This window comes from Leptonotus elevatus, chromosome 10 (genome assembly GCF_054856555.1).
Source record: "Leptonotus elevatus isolate MCC_2025b chromosome 10, RoL_Lele_1.0, whole genome shotgun sequence".
NCBI classification, from domain to species: Eukaryota; Metazoa; Chordata; class Actinopteri; order Syngnathiformes; family Syngnathidae; genus Leptonotus; species Leptonotus elevatus.
In genome coordinates, this window is record NC_141248.1 from 17,354,605 (window position 1) to 17,371,221 (window position 16,617).

Consider the following 16,617-nt stretch of genomic DNA (forward strand, 5'->3'; position numbering starts at 1 on the left):
GTAAAAAAAGAATGGCATACGTGCGACATATTTGAATATAATTGCTAAAATGTTAAAAACCTAGCGACTATGTTCAACTAAATTCTGAAGATAGCGTATAGAGTTGAACTGTTTTCACCATTTCTTTGCTCCAGTTTTGGGGCGGGGGCGTGGCTAAAATGGTGCCCAATGACGTGGGTGTCGGCATGAGTTGCCCCTCCCCCATTACGTAAAAATTTGAGCTGCTCAGTGAAGTTAGCTCGCAAGCTAGCTAGTGGCTAGCGCCACCTAAAATATATTGAAGCCACAAATCACATTTTCGAAGAACAGAATATGCCAATCTTAAGCAGTATTTCCCAACCTTGTCAGAAAAATTATATTGAAATAATGGTGAGCCCATTTTACGATACTCACAATTTTACACCGTATGAAATTTGACAGTTTAGTTTGAGCGCAAATGTATTATTCGGTATGAGTGAATTGTACCCGAAGAGCATTTCATTGTTCTTTAGCCCACTGACAATTAGACCTAACAAATGATGGCAAAAAGTGTAATGACGACCCTGAAATGGAACTCATTATTTTTTTGTATATATACTTCTGTCCTGGCTTCACAGTACAATATGGATAAAGCAACATTAAGATGGCGTTACTAAGAATAGAATGTACACTTCAAAGTAAGCTGAGTTCGACTTCAGGCTACTTCCTCCCCCATCGCCCCTGCCTTTACGCAAACGCGTCATTTACGATCGATTTGTACATTTTAATACAAAGAACAGTAAGCTTTTTATTTATTTATTTATGTATTTATTTATTTCCACTTAAGTGATCTATACTTGCATTGTTGCACTCAGCAGTATCTTAACAAAAATTCGACATGTCTATTTGAACAATATCTACCTGTTGATTCCTTGTAAAAGCAACATTAACGCGCCATGACAGCACTGTTGTATGCTTGTCACATGATTGATGCTTGGCTTAACAACCCCCCCCCCCCCCTTCTGTCTTCGGGCAACAAAGTTTGGAGGGTCAGGGACGGGGCTTCTCCGTCCTCCCCGCTCGCCTCACGCTGCATGCACATATGTGAAATCGCCATTTCACCCCCAGCACACTCCCCTAATTGTCGCTGGCTAAAAATGTTTTGTGGAAATTTGCCCTCCACCAGGAGTGCCTGCAACGGCAATTGACACACACAACACGGTGTCTCGAAATTGTCACGCGCACACACACACACACACAACAAAATTATATATGCATATATTCAACTATGAAGCAATTACTCTCCAGGGAAAAGTCAACCTGTTGTCTATTGCAGCTGACAAAATGTTGCAATTATCCATTTCCTTATTGAATAATAATTCGATTTGGAAATTAGACTCATAAGTTGACAGGTCAAAAAGCAGAATTTGCACAATTTTGACATTGCACTAAATTATTTACACATTCACATCTTATGCATTTATTGAATGGATAAAAATCACGTGGATAAAGTAGTGGCATTTTAAATAATGTCTTAGTGTTTATTTTGTGGACATAAAACTTATTTTCTTACCTTCATAAATGCATTCAGTTGTCAGACGTCATAAGAATGAACACTGATTAACACTCGATATTTAGCATTCAACATTTTATCAATGTCTTCCAAAAAAAAAAAAGTGATTTATTGACCATATGAGGACGATGGCTTTTAAAAATATATATAAACATTTAATTGCCATGTCAGCAGACATATTGTAATAATAACATTCCCGTGGAACGGTTGCTTCATGTTTGCGGGCTCTTGTGATGGAGGATGAGGAAGCTGCTGGGGATGATGATGAAGATGATGATGATGATGATGAGGGTGGCGGTGGCAGCGGTGCTTTTGGAGAAGTCCGACTGGGCCCTGTGATTGGTGGCCGCGTGCGCAGGCTGAAGAGGAGAAGGCCAGGCGAGCCTATGGGAGCTCGCGTCTGTCTCCTCCCACGACGTGTGCACCAAACTTGCCCACTTCAACTACTTCCACGCAGCCAGCAGACATTACACTCACGCCAAATGCACCAAGGGGACAAGAGTGCCAAACTCCCAAATTGCCTTCATCACTCATTATTATTTTGTAAATATACCTACCACCAGTGCTGATTTATTTTTATTTTGTGTGTGCCTGTGTAGAGCATCACTTTTAATGACTTCACCCCGCCCTTCTCCTATGTGAACCTCGTCCAGTTGATCCACCTGGGATTGGAATTTCACTGCATATTTTTCATTTTGAGTGTTTTTTTTAACCCCCCCGCTAAGACATTCCGTGCATTTTGGACTTTGTGAGAGCAGCTTCGAGATCCTTCTTGTTGTTTGTTTTGTGAGCCGGTGCTGCTGAGCAAGTAGCTGCAGGATGGCTACTTTACACGGAACAATGCCTCGGATGATGCGACCCACGCCGGGACAGAACTACCCACGGACCGGCTTCCCCCTGGAAGGTGAGCGGGAGTGGAGACTTTTTTTTTTTTTAATTGCATGAAGGTCACACGTTTGTAGTGTAAGATTAAAAAAAGCAAACAAATAATGTTTCTTTGTGTTTATTTTTTTCCCCACGTACGAAGGTCACGCCTTTTTTTTTTTTTATTAATAGCGGTGATATAAAAGGCAAACATTTATTGTTAAGCTTTTTTTTTTTCTCAAAAATCTATTGTATTAATGCAAATATTTGTTTTCGCCAAACAATTCACCCTTAAAACTGCTGGATCAAAAATTGGAACGTCAATTTGACCCAACCTTTATTTTCTACCCCCCCCCCCCCCCCAAAAAAAAATCTGCATAATTGACCCAATTAGACTCAACTTTGGGTTGTTTTTGTTGTTGTTGTTTTTTTGCATAAAAAATCCCTTGTTTTGAGCATGAGCTTGAAGGTTTTTAAATATTAGTGATAAACAAATAGCATGTTTTGCCCCAAAAAAGTGCATTTTAGTTGTTTGTCAATTTTAAAAGTGTAAAAAAAGTGGGTCAATAATAATCGGTTTAAAGTATTAGCCCTACTTCCTGTAATGTTCACATACATTTTGTGTGAGGATCACAATTTTTTTGTACACATCAAAGTCACGTATGACTTTTTTTATTAAATTAAAACTCAAACAAATATATTTCCCTTACTGCTTATTAATTTAGTCCAAAAACAAGCATTTTAACTAACCACCAATGGTAATTTATTTCCTGTCGTATATACCATCAATACCACAAGTGTGTGTTTTAATAACATTAAAAGAGACACATTACTGCCGGGCGCCGCCAAAAGAGGCAATCTAATTGTTAATTTGGCCACAAGTCCCCACGCGCACTCGAGCCGTCTGCAGCATGCACGATGAGGAGGATAAATCTGAAGACCACTTTTTTTTCTTTCTTTTTTTTATTTGCATGCATTTATGGCAACCGTTTTCCCATTAGGGCCGCGTTCGTGCTCAAGTGGGGAAGGAGAACACACACACACACACACACACACACACACACACACACACAGGCGCGCGTCTGGCTTTGCAAGTTGTCCGTGGATTTTCTGGAGAGGGCCGCGCCAGCAAATGGCAAATAAGCCACGCGAGGAACGTTGGAGGATCACATCAATATTTGGACAGCATGACTAGGAATAATCAAGGTGGCAAAGTGGCAGCCTCTTCACCAGCTCTCCACTCGTGGAATTGGAGCGCGTGCGTGGAGTGGGCTCGGGTGCGTGCGTGTTGCGTGACACGCTCAATCTGGGCATCAAATAAAAAAAAAAAAAGAGGAATTAAATACGTGCGGTGTTATTTCTTATTTATTTATTTTAAATGATGTTCGTGTGTCGCCCCCTCACAGTGTCCACCCCACTGGGCCAGGGCCGAGTAAACCAGCTGGGCGGCGTGTTCATCAACGGGAGGCCCCTCCCCAACCACATCCGCCACAAGATCGTGGAGATGGCCCACCACGGCATCCGGCCGTGCGTCATCTCGCGACAACTGCGCGTCTCGCACGGTTGCGTGTCCAAAATCCTCTGCCGCTACCAGGAGACCGGATCCATCCGCCCGGGGGCCATCGGAGGCAGCAAGCCCAGGGTGAGTGAGTGTGACTTTGGGGGCGGGAGGGGATGGGGACGCGGACACAATATTAGGTACACCTGCGCGCTTCAATGCCATCCATTGCATTAACAACATCATTAGGGACAATAATGACCATATATTGTCTCTATTTATTTTTTAATGAGGCATAAAAAAAAAAAACACTTGATCATCCACTAATCATTTAGCATTGGTTTCCACATATTTTTCTGTTCATTTGGTTTTGAAATTGATTTGTTGAGAACGGTCATAACATTAGTTATAGCCTACACCAACACACGAAAACAAAATTTACAAGAATCTTTAGCAGCCTGTTTTTTATTCGACCTAAACATGCAGTTATATATATATATATTTTATTGTTTGAGTTTTTATTTTTTATTTAATTTTTTTTTACAGTCAACTTAATAACATGATGACATTATTTCACTCTTGTATACCAGGCTTGTTTTATTCACCCTAAATATACAATGATAGGTTTATATTTAATAATAATAATAATAATAATAATAATAACAAAAATAACAGCATTTATATGTATAGGCACAGGCCATAATAGGTGCACACGCATGCACACAGCTATATGAATAATTTTGTAACTTATTATGAATTTTTTTAGTCATATAATTAAATGACATTTAACATTGACTGTATAGACTGCACGTCCACAATCAATACTGCATCATACTGAGACACTTAAAAAATGTGTTTAAAAACAAAAACAAATCTTGATTCAATAAGTAGGCCAAATATTATCGTATTTTATTGCCTTAGCTGCTAATTGTAATTGATCTTTAATGGTTTGCATGGGGTCAACTATTGCTGACGTAAAAAAAAAGTAATGATGATAATATTGTCATAACATTATACACCAGCCCAATTGAATCATAATAGCCATATATAAACCATTCGAATATGCTGTAATATATTATTGTATTTAAATGATAGACATCTGTATAATTCTTCACTTGAATGATGAAAAGTGAGAGCGCATTACTTTATTTATTATTTATTTATAAAGTGTTTTTTTTTTTTTTTGCCCCTATGAATCGATTGAATATGCCCCACCATGAAATGCACCAATTAAAACGCACCCCCGCCCCCCTTCCGCGCCCCGCCACCCCCTCCCTGTGCATTGCAACTTGCAGCAGGTGGCCACTCCCGACGTGGAGAAGCGGATCGAGGAGTACAAACGCGAGAACCCGGGCATGTTCAGCTGGGAGATCCGGGATAAGCTGCTGAAGGACGGGGTGTGCGACAGAAGCACAGTTCCTTCAGGTGAGGCTTCATCTGGTAAGCCGCAATTCTTCTTTTTAACAACCTTATCATAGGAAGGCTAGTGCAGCATCGCTTGTCGTCATAACTGCTTGGAAAAATAAAATAAAAGAGGAGAAAAAAAATAAATCATGGCTGCAAAATATGCTTTGACTTTTGTGCAGTGTCCTTTATGGTTGTGTTGTGGCTTCGAAGGGCTAATCACCCATTTACCTTCTTGTTGCCATTAGTGAGCTCCATCAGCCGCGTTTTGAGGGCCCGATTTGGCAAAAAAGATGACGAGGATGACTGTGATAAGAAGGATGAAGACGGAGAAAAGAAAACAAAGCATAGCATCGATGGCATCCTCGGTGATAAATGTAAGTTAGCAACCTTATGGGCCCTTAGTGGCTTCTCTGCATATATACCACTTGCATGTCTTGTCAGCCTCCTCCCGACTCGGATGGGAACATTTGCCCAAATATGTCCACATGCACTTCGCACTTCCTCCCGGGCGTCCTCGTGGGACTTGATTCATTCACTGCATTATTTATGAGAGCCTTGGCAGGAAGGTATTTAGCGGAGGGAAATTCATTTGGGGTTGGCCAATTGCGACTCATTTACTCACACCTTCAGCCATTCACAAGCGGCTTTGACAACCCCCGTCACCCCCAAACCCCCCTTTAACCCCATCCCACCCCTCCCTATACGGCTGCTGACCCACGGTCACATTTTCACCACTTGTTACTTTCGCGTGAAATCAATGTATGGTTAGTTGCTCGTTAAATGCTTCCATTTCCAATTGATTTTTCATATTTGCGGTACTTTATATTTTGTAACTTCATCTTAAACCGTCATGGAAGATTTTGCAGGCAATCTGTGGGGGGAAAGTATTATATTGACAATCATTTGAGAATTGTATGTACTATAATTGAATATTGTGCGCATGTATTTTTGTATCCTATTTAAATTTTATATTTAATTATATGTTGTGGCTTAAATTGGAATCGAATAGAGATGTGCAACAGACAACCAGTCTGTATATTTATAATAATTTAGGGGAAAACTTTTTTTCATACACTCCAAAAAAAAAATCCTTTGGGTTTGAATATTTTCGAGCAACTGAGTAGAAAATTACGTTAATGTACCACTTTTTAATACTTCCTATTATTAGTGTGCGTGAACTCTCAGTATGCATATTAAAACGCACTGTTAAAATAAACAAAAACAAACAAAAACAAAAAAACAGCAACTTTGTTTTGGTAACGTTATAGTATTTTTATTTATTTATTATTACTTATTTTTTAGTATTTCTATTTTCAATTATTTGGACTGATTTTCTTGCATTGTCACTCGATACACAAACAACACAAAATTTGCACCCGGAAGCGCATCTAATCATTATTATTATTATTATTATTATTATTATTATTATTATTATTATTATTATTATTATTATTATTATTATTGTTATTATTATTTAAATGGCCATCAGTAAGGGAAAATAGATAACTGAATGGGAAATGATAATGCATAATTAATTAGACCATGATTTCTTGGTCACTCTTGCGTAATTTTGACCTGAAATGTAAACCCATAGGGATTAAATAAAAACGTAGGCTTTACAATATTTTGAAAAATAAGACAATCATGAATTGAAAGTTGTATAGTGTTAATGAAAAGACAATATACATTACTTATAAGTATTTATAAATGAGCTTGTATGCAATTAGAATGATAAATACAAAAATAAAAAAGTTTACTATACCATTTTGAATTTGATAGGCTAATAAAATCCTTTAATGTTATGAATCATTTTATGGCGTCAAAGTATTTTTTGCTTATTTTCAAATATTTCGGTTTGGCCACTCATGCGTCATTACGCAAACCAAAAACGTGCACCTGCACCCTTCGCGTTTTGGGATTGGATTTTAGTCTGCCACAAATAATAATAAATGCCATGCAGCTACATTCCCCTTTTCAACTTGAAGATGAACCTCAACAAGCCTCCTTTCCATTGTCTTTTTTTTTCTTTTTTCTTTTTTCGCGGAGCCCAAAAGCAAAATGGTGGGCAAGCAGAACAGCGAGAAGCGCCGCGCTGGCCCATTCTCCTTGCAACAGACGCCAGGAAACTTTGGACAAAAGGGCAAAGGGGGACCTATAAAAAGCAGATGAATAATTCAGCACGCCCCGCTGCTAGATAGTTTTGTAATTTCATATAATGGAATCACTTGATAGCGTGAAAACGCTTCTCTCCATTTGTCTTTTCCCCCCCTTGCCCCCTTTTTACAAGAAAAAAAAGTGTCCACATGCACGTGTATCCCCCCCCAAAACCATCCCATAATTCCCTTGGCTGCTATTTGTCGCCGTTGTGTTTTTAAATCAAACGAGAATGAGGTGGCTATAAAAAGCAGGCAAAACGAGCGCCATCCATCCGGTTAGCTTTTAATAATAATCACCATCATAATAATGTTAATACTTATTAGCGGGGAGCAGCGGAGCGGGTTGCTCGCCTGAATAGGTGACGACGTGTTCACAGCGGCTGTAATAGCTCGCGGGCACGCTCGCGAGCCTATTTATCCCCAATCAGCCGCTCACTCTGGCGGCGCGCGGCGCGGCCCCCTTCTATGACTTCGAGAGCCTCTCAAGCAGATTAAACGCAGCCTTTTATTTCTTTTCACTTTCATCTCACAGCACAGCTCGCATCGTGCGCGCGGCTCGCCCTGGGCGCAAACATTCAGGAGGATTCCTATTTTTTTTATTTTAAACTCCTCGTTCTCATTTTTTTTTGTTGTATCCAGTTTTTAAGTCCTTCTTATTTATTTATCGGGTTGTTTATTTTATTGTGCGTGTTTTGGAGGTTACATGACGGATTTATCCTAGCACTAATCTAGAGTTCATTAAAAATGGCGGCTCACACTGCTAAACCATGTTGCAGTGGTGTCTTTTTCCGTTAATGAGAAGGTGTGCAAAATGTGGTTTGGGGGCCAGTTGTATGCCCATTTTAAAATCATCATAATAATAATAATAATAATGTCAAACGTCAAATGTCAAAAGAAAAACACATTTTAAGATGCAGAAAAAAATGTCATGTCTAAGATATTCAATTTTACAACACAAACACAAAGCACATATGTAGGCCTTTTTAACTATACTTGAAAATAATGTATTTTCGTCCATTTTTTTAATGGTGAAAAAAATGTACCCAAATCTTTGTATAATGAATACATTCATGGATCAGCAGTTCAGTTTATTGACAACAAAAGACAAAAAGGTGAGACGTAAATTTTTTATTTTTTTTTAACTCTTTGAAAATGATATAGGGGCCTACTGTTTATAATTGTTATTGTTAAATAATTTTATATATTGCCTTTGTCATCGGAAAAAATACCAATATTTAAAATATAATGATTATATTTGGTCTTATTTATAGCACTGATATAGTAATTATGTAGGCTAAATATCACAAAATAAAAATATGTGTTTTTCTTATTTTTGTTAAAAAAAAAAATATATATATTTATTGGCTAAAAGATTAGCTTTTCAATACATTGAAAAATACCCCCCAAAAATACATGAAAAATGAATAAAGAACTAAAATTCAATTAAAATACACAACATAACGTGCTAATATTATTATTATTGTAATATTATTATTTTATTTCTATTGTATTATCATCATTGTTATATATCATATTTTTCCTTCACAAATATATATTGGCTTGGTTCGAATGTATTTCGTAATGACAATTTTTTATCAAATTATATTGTTTAGCTTGTACATCATGGTAAAAAAAAGAAAAAGAAAAATGCAAACATGGAACTAGTTTTATTTAACTACAATTTAATATATATTTGTTTGTTTTTGCAGTTCTTTTTTTTTTTTTTTTTTTTGACATTGTTACGAAAATGTGCCCTCAATGATTATAAAAATGCAACAAAATAAAATGCAATAAAAAATAAATACAATTGAACTACAAAATATGAAAATGTTAAATATATGACATGGTCGTGCACCATTCAGATGACCCCCCCCCCCCCTCCCACACACACACACCCCACCCTTCCTGATGCACATGTGTCACACACGCCAGTGAGGCAGGCGGCGACAGGCGATGGACACTCGAGCAAATCGCGGGATTAGCAGAGGTCCTCAGTCTAATTAAACACATGCCAGGTGGGATTATTTCCCAGTTTGAGGGAGGAGAAGTGACAGAGAGGTGCGAGGGCTGGGGTGGAGAGCACACGAGCATGATTGAAATTTAATTTGGGGCGGGAGGGGGGGCACAAACAAAGTATTATTTGATCGCAGGTCATCCCTTTACGCACACAAGCTTCCCCTAAATGTACACATTGGCTACATTTCGGCTCTAAAGCTTCGTTGAATGAATGGAGAAGGGTGGTGTGGTGGGGAGTGGGGGGGGGGGGCATGCAGGGGTTTTGGTGAAGGGGGGGGCGACTGGAGCGCACTTCAAACAAATCCATCTGGAACAGTGTGTGAGAGAGATTCAGTGAAAGTATGGGCGAGTTATTTAGCTATTAATAACGTTTTCTTTCCTCGGGCGCGGAGGAAGGAGAAAGAGAAGAAGACAGAAAGAGAGCGAGAGAGAGAGAGAGAGCGAGAGCACAACTCCATCCGTGCGAGCTATTTGGCTTGGCTGGGAAGGGAGAGGGGAGAGCACCCAAATGGTGGGCAGAGATAACATACCCATCATAGCGAAGACCCCGCGTTGCGCTTCACTGCATTAAACTCGGATTAACCTCCCCTGGCCCCCCAGCCACTCAAGACACTTCTCACTGGAATTTACAGCGTACCATGCGGCTGCAACAACCACCTCGTCACCATCATTATCATCATCATCACCACAATAATAATAACAAGGATATTATTATTATTATTATTATTATTATTATTATTATTATTATTATTATTATTATTATTATCATCATTATTATTATTATTATTATTTTCTGGTCTGTCCCGTATTGAATGAAAAAAAAAATCCCCTTTATAAAATTTATATTATAGTAATTTTCTTTTTATAATGTCTCATGAATGAAGATATTTCAGTTCCAGAAGCAAAAAAAAGTTTTTCCTCCACTTTCTGCTGTCTGGGTCAATGCGGTAGTTTGGCCATGTGTCTATCATTACAGCTAAAAAAAGGAAGAAAAAAAAGAAGAAGAAAAAAAAGGGCTTAATATGCATGTATGGTATCCAGCACGTACTTCATGCTCGTTAACTCTTTTTGCAGTTTCAATATGATTAAAGTGATAAAAGGTGCTATATATTTTGTTTTGTTGTTGTTTCTAAAAGTGGCATCATGAATTGGAGTTCAACATAGGGCACGTGGGCCAAAGAAGGGCCCATGAGTGCCTTTAATTCGGCACAAAAAATGCTCATAAAGTATAATAATAATAATCAATATTTGATGAATGTTTGCATCACATTTTTGTCATAATATTGAAAATATGACCATGGGTGGATAGACTTTATGTAGACGAGATTTTATTTCGTAACGACACCTACACATCAAAAGGATTTCGATAAAACTTTTATTTTAGACAGATAACGATAAGATACTCAAATCTTCACCGATACCGATAACAAGTGCCGATACCATTACTACTTATAATACATAAAATTTCCCCCAAAAGTGACAGATCTCTTTTTTTTAACGACCTATATATACCAATTATAGCAAATTTCCTTAAAATTGCTTGAAATTAATGGCAATTTTATATTTTTTTATTTGCTCATAAATGTCATTTTGCATAGAGCACACAATAAAATGAATTTAAAAAATAGATAAACAAATGAAACAAATAATCCAGTGGCCAGGGGAAAAAAAGTCCTAATAAAAATATGTCTTTTTAAGGAATACAGTGAAATGCAAAGAATTTAATTCAATACATTAGTGTTTTTAATTTAGTTAGTAATTTTGTAATATCTTCTATCTTAAGAATTCCTTGAGCTGTTTAGTGTGTGATGTGAATTATATCCTGTTTTCAAATCCGTGCTTTTAATTTTGTAGCCCTGCCCTGTATTTCCGTTTCCTGTTTCACATTCTCCGTTCATCATTCATCTCATATAAGTGCAGTAGTCAATGACGATATAATATACAAATATCTGTCTGTCAAATATCTCCCTGTGGCGGTCAATAAATGCAAAATAACCATTTCAGCCTTTAGTTCCTGACCAAAAAAAAAAAACGGCCACAAGAGCGGGGTCCAATACCAGTATAGATATTCCGTGAAATGTGTCCTGGTCGTGGTACTCGCCCATCCCTTGTATTGACAGCTATTTGTAAAAACACTGTTTTTGAATAAGTGTCAGCATATTGGGTCGAGTAAAGCATAAAAATGAAAGGCGAACTAGTAAGAGGAGGGGGTGGCTGTACGGGCCCGCCGAACCCGGAGTGACATTTCAGTGTCAGCGGCTTAAGCGTCGCCAGAAATATATATCAGAAAAATAAATAAAAGGGGGGGAGCAGGCTTAGATTCCTTCTGCGCTGCCATTTGACTTTGATCACATCACAAATATTCATGGGGGCACAAACACTCTGCCGCCATTATCCCGGCTGACAGTGATACCTCTCAAGGCTGTCTATTAATTAAAGTGGCGCGCTTACCATGTGGGACGACGACAAGAAGAAGACGAAGAAAAAAAAAAAAGGTCTCCCCCCCATCTCTTGTGGTTTCTCTTCTTGAAAAGGGCCAATCTTCCCTCCCTAGCTTCTTGTGGGAAATTTAAAAAGTGTACACAGAGGAAGACATGGGGATTTCTAGCTCATTTCTATAAAGAGCCTTTTATAATCCTTTCCTGCTTAATAACTTAAAGGGATTCAATTTCTCCCCTCGTGGACGGGGAGGGGAGGTGGCCTGTGATGGCGTATTGTCGGCAAGCACTTGAAGGTTAACACTTCCTGCTCCCAAAGAGCACGACGAGACGCGTTCTTGTGATGTCACCAGCCTGTGATGTTTAAGGAGCGTCGTTTTATTTACCGACCAAAATTCAATTGGCACACTGGATGGAGTAGCGCGCTTGGGGTCTTCACGCCACGTGAGACAAATTAAACAGGAAGTGACGCCCCCTGCAGGTATCCTGTCACAAAACAACATAGGTCGTCTGTGTTTGATTTCCCTTCCAATTTTCACTAGATGCAAAATCAACTTCCCAACTTGCTTTTTAAAAAAAAATTTATCGTGGTCCAGCTATCCATTTTCTATAGCATTTGTCCTCATTAGGGTGGGGTGGAGCATACCCCAGCTGACTTTACACCCTCGACTGGCCGCCAGCCAATCGCAGGTCGCATATAGACAAACAAACACTCACATTCACACCTGTGGACAATTTAGAGTTTTCATTGAACCTGATACATAAGAGGAAGCTGGAGAAACGTGCAAACTCCACACAGGAAGGCCCGAGGCAAGATTCAAACCCAGAACCTCAGAACTGTGAGGGAAACAGGCTTACCACTCGGTCAGCATGCTGCCAACAGGTGGAGGAATTTAGTAACAAAAATACTGGAAGGATATTCAATTCATTACAATCATTGCCTCAGAGGTGATGTTCTGATGTGACATTTTCAACACTTTAGGTTAGTCAATAATTTGTATAAAAAAAGAAAGAAAGAATAATTAAATAAAATAGAATCAAATAAATAGCACACGTGTGGACTGAGCAGTATTATAGTTTTATCCCAAACATTGTTAAATTGATCAAACTGTGACATAGGAGTTTTTTTTTTTTTTTTTTTTTTTTTTTAATGGTCAAAAAGCTTAATGGTTCAGGGTGACCTCATGTGTGTTTAATGCAGTTCTTCTCAATTAATTTCTGTTACGTTCCTCCAAGAAGAAGGAAATATTTTTGTACCCCCCCCAACAACTGCTTCAATAATAGTATTATTTGTCTATAAAATTGTTATCAGTACACCGCTGCATGACATTTTATCATTGTAAACATTAAAGAAGAAAAAAATTGATCTGCTGAATAACTTTATTAACATTTTTAATACTCCCTGTGCACAGTCTGACAGTGAGAGTGCCACTGCCACCTACTGTAGTGGTGCCACTGCCACCTACTGTAGTGGATCTGCAATTACACTTTATTCTGGTTGGGGAATAAATAAATAAATAAATAAATGAATAAACATGTTCCCTTGGGTCAAATTGTTGAAGCCACAGGGCGGCCATCTTGCTCCTCCCATTTTGCGAGCATGAACTATACATATTCGTACAGATTAGACATATACAGCTCGTAGGCTTTTAGTGTAGGGCCGGGGGCAGGGGTGGTGGGGTTTGTGGCGGGGTGGTCACTATTTTTTAACAAGTAAAAAACAAAATTAGCAAATGGACAGTATGTCCTAATTTGAAGACCCCCTTTTTCTTTTATCGCTCAGTTCCTTAGAGCCCAATATTAGATTTGGCAGAGGCAGATTCTTGAATTAAAAAAATATACTAGTTTCCTGCTCTAAACATCATTAAGCAGATAATTTATACGTGTATTTAAGGCAAGGTGTAAAATGTCTGAAGTCCTCTTGTTTATGTTTAACTAAATTTATATCATGCTGTTTCTACTAAGCGCTGTCTTAAATGTTCTCCAATTTTGATACTGTAAATGTACAGGATCGTTTGCCGAGAAACGTTTCTTGGGAGGAGCAAGTAATATGGCAGCCTTGCGGCTTCAAAAGTCTTGGCCTATCAGCTATCCAGTAATAGATCAGTGCCATAAACATTAAATACTGTGTAGCAATTAGCCTAGCGGTGACATGATGCTCTTCTTCAGATCACATACTCAATAAAATGGACTCAACAGTGCCTCTGCTGGCCACAGAAGAGTAGTGCATGTCATTTTCATTAACTGTATTGCACTTCATCGATGTGACTGTATATCAGCCACTGATGCAATAATACACACACACACACACACACACTTGCAATATCTACTGAGATATAGAAAGCAAGACTTCTGTTTTGATTGACATTGTCATAAAGCTATTAATTTATCAACATGTGTGTTATTGTGGTCCTAGTTTGAGATCTGTTTCTAATATTTTGGGTGGCTTTTGGAGGCCCCATGAGAGGGACACAAATATTCGAAACAGCTCAGAGTATGATTCAGTCAGCTTCCCCGCCGCCAAGCCTTCCATCTCGCCTCCTCGGAGGCGTTTAATCGGCGACCGCTTTGTTAGCGTTGATGTTTAATTGGCTGTGAGAAGATGAATGAGGCTGACAGGAATCAGCTGTCCACACGATCCCTTGTGGCTCCGACTCGGAAATCATAACCTGAGCGGCTTTTCCTCCCGCGAAACCGGCTCGTTGAACTTGTCACATCTAATTAGGGTGTTGAAGCGCGCTGGGAGCATCGGTGGGAAACAGTAGGCGGCCTGGTCCGGGGGCAGCCAATAAGGCATTTTTGGGTCAGATGGTGGAGGGGAATGGAGGGAGGGTGCGTGTGTGTGTGTGTGGGGGGGGGGGGGGGGGGGGTGTTGTTGAATTGGACCACAGTGGGCTTTTATTTCCAAGCTTTTCTCGCCCGCTTTACCGGCTATTACATCAATTACGGCTGTCCGGCCGCCAGCAGGCGAGCAGTAGCATGCATGCAGTGGAGGCTTGCTTTAATTGACTATGAAATTAATTAAAGCAGATGACTATTAAGGACTTTAAAAATTGGCCACATAGTTTAAAGGTGTAACAGAGGATTAATGGCTTACAGCCAAAATTACATTTTATTGCATGCTGTCATTGGAGCTGACAACAAGTATCATTTTAGGTCACTTTTCACACTCGTTTTTGAGAGTTTAGCCACAGAAGCCATTTTCATTTAGCAACAAAAAAAGTCTCAGGAAGACAAAGACACAGGGAGTCAGCCATTTTCATTTGAAGCAGGCATTTTGTGCTTCACTTTGGCCATTTTCACAGGTCCTTCGAAAATGATTTTTCCCCCAGAATTTGTCCATTTGCTACTAAATTTAAAACATGTACAAACTTATACAAAAATATAAAATGTTAAAAAAACAGTTTTAAATAAAAGATGAAATATTAAAGGAAATGTTGAAAAAAAAGGACTGTTATCTTTGAGTTTGGCAGTAGCAATTATCTAGACTAGTTAGTCAAAATAATAATAAGATGTGTGTAGCCTACTGTAATGTGCAAAGAAGCAGGCGTTTGACTATTCAAGTATTGCTGGTTGCAGTTATTGCAGAGTGTAAACGTCAAGCAGGATTCAAAATAAAATAAAAAACATTGCAGTGTAAACATTCAAGTGAGCAGGTTTGCTTGACCAATTGTGATTTCCATTTGTTGCAGTGTGATTGTGTTTGATTTGTCCTAAAACTACAAATTCTAATAACAAGTCTTGTTTGGTGCATCTCCCAAATTTCACAATCGCCCCCTCAAAAATTTCTATTTACTTTCTTGAGCAGTTTGTATGACAAAAAAAAACAACACAGCAGTATCATTGTCTTCCTGCTCCATTCCAAGAGGTTTCATTCTCCTTCCTTTTGTGGGTGAATACTTTTTTTTTTCTTGTATTGCGGCGTGGAAAGAGAGAGTGAAAAAAAAAAAAAGGCTTGTGTGATGTCTGACAGCCTCCTCTCGCTATTGTTCCGCGGCGGGAGGAGAGAAAGAGGAGGGGAGGAGAGAAAAGGCCTTTCTGTTATTTTCTGTCTTGAAACTTGCTATTCAGGCGAGTTGATGAACTCCTCCGAAAAGTTTATTAAGGGGACCAAAACAATAGGAACCAAAGCCTTTGGCTGCCGGGGCAGACAGTTTATAAACTAGCGGCCATTGTGCCTCAAAGGCAGATGCATGAATACTTTTGAATGGGGGCCTTCAAACTGACACGATAAGGCTGGACAGCAGCACTTTTTAAAAAAAGGACTCAGGCCGCTTCTGCTTTAGCTCAGAACACTCTCCCTCTCTTTTTTTTTTTTTTTTTTTGCATTAATGTACATCTGCATGGGAAGAGCAGGAGGGAGAAGGGTACTGTCTCTTAAGGCCACGCTTCTTCTTCTTTTTTGCATCATCTGCTTTAATATAAAAGCAATCAGTGCTTTCTAAACTCACAATACATGTGTAGAAATTGCTGTAAAAAAGTTATAATGTTAGACATCAAACATCACACAACTGTCTGTAACTGGTAAAAAAAACAATGACAAAAAAAAACCCTGATATTTTGAATGTTGAAAAAGGGAATCCTGGATTTTGTCTGCTTTACGTGACATAATTTTAAGCAAAAATGATGCTGGTCTGCTTTACGCAACATACTTCATGGAAAATGTCTTTTGTCTGCTTTATTTATGCATCACTGTTTTTACTGATA

At 38.8% G+C, this 16,617-nt stretch overlaps 1 protein-coding gene across 4 annotated transcripts in view; it reads left to right on the top strand.

Annotated features, from left to right (window-relative positions):
* Positions 1-2,003: 2,003 nt before the first annotated feature.
* Positions 2,004-16,617, top strand: part of pax7a (paired box 7a) — a 64,972-nt gene continuing 50,358 nt past the window's right edge. The window contains exons 1-4 of one of the 4 annotated variants that reach the window (XM_086086522.1): positions 2,004-2,435; positions 3,802-4,037; positions 5,189-5,333; positions 5,546-5,674. In XM_086086522.1, the coding sequence (XP_085942648.1) occupies positions 2,351-2,435; positions 3,802-4,037; positions 5,189-5,333; positions 5,546-5,674 (595 nt within the window). In that variant the 5' untranslated portion in view covers positions 2,004-2,350. The remainder of the gene's footprint in view (positions 2,436-3,801; positions 4,038-5,188; positions 5,334-5,545; positions 5,675-16,617) is intronic. The other 3 variants (XM_086086523.1, XM_086086524.1, XM_086086525.1) reach the window with 3 other exon arrangements.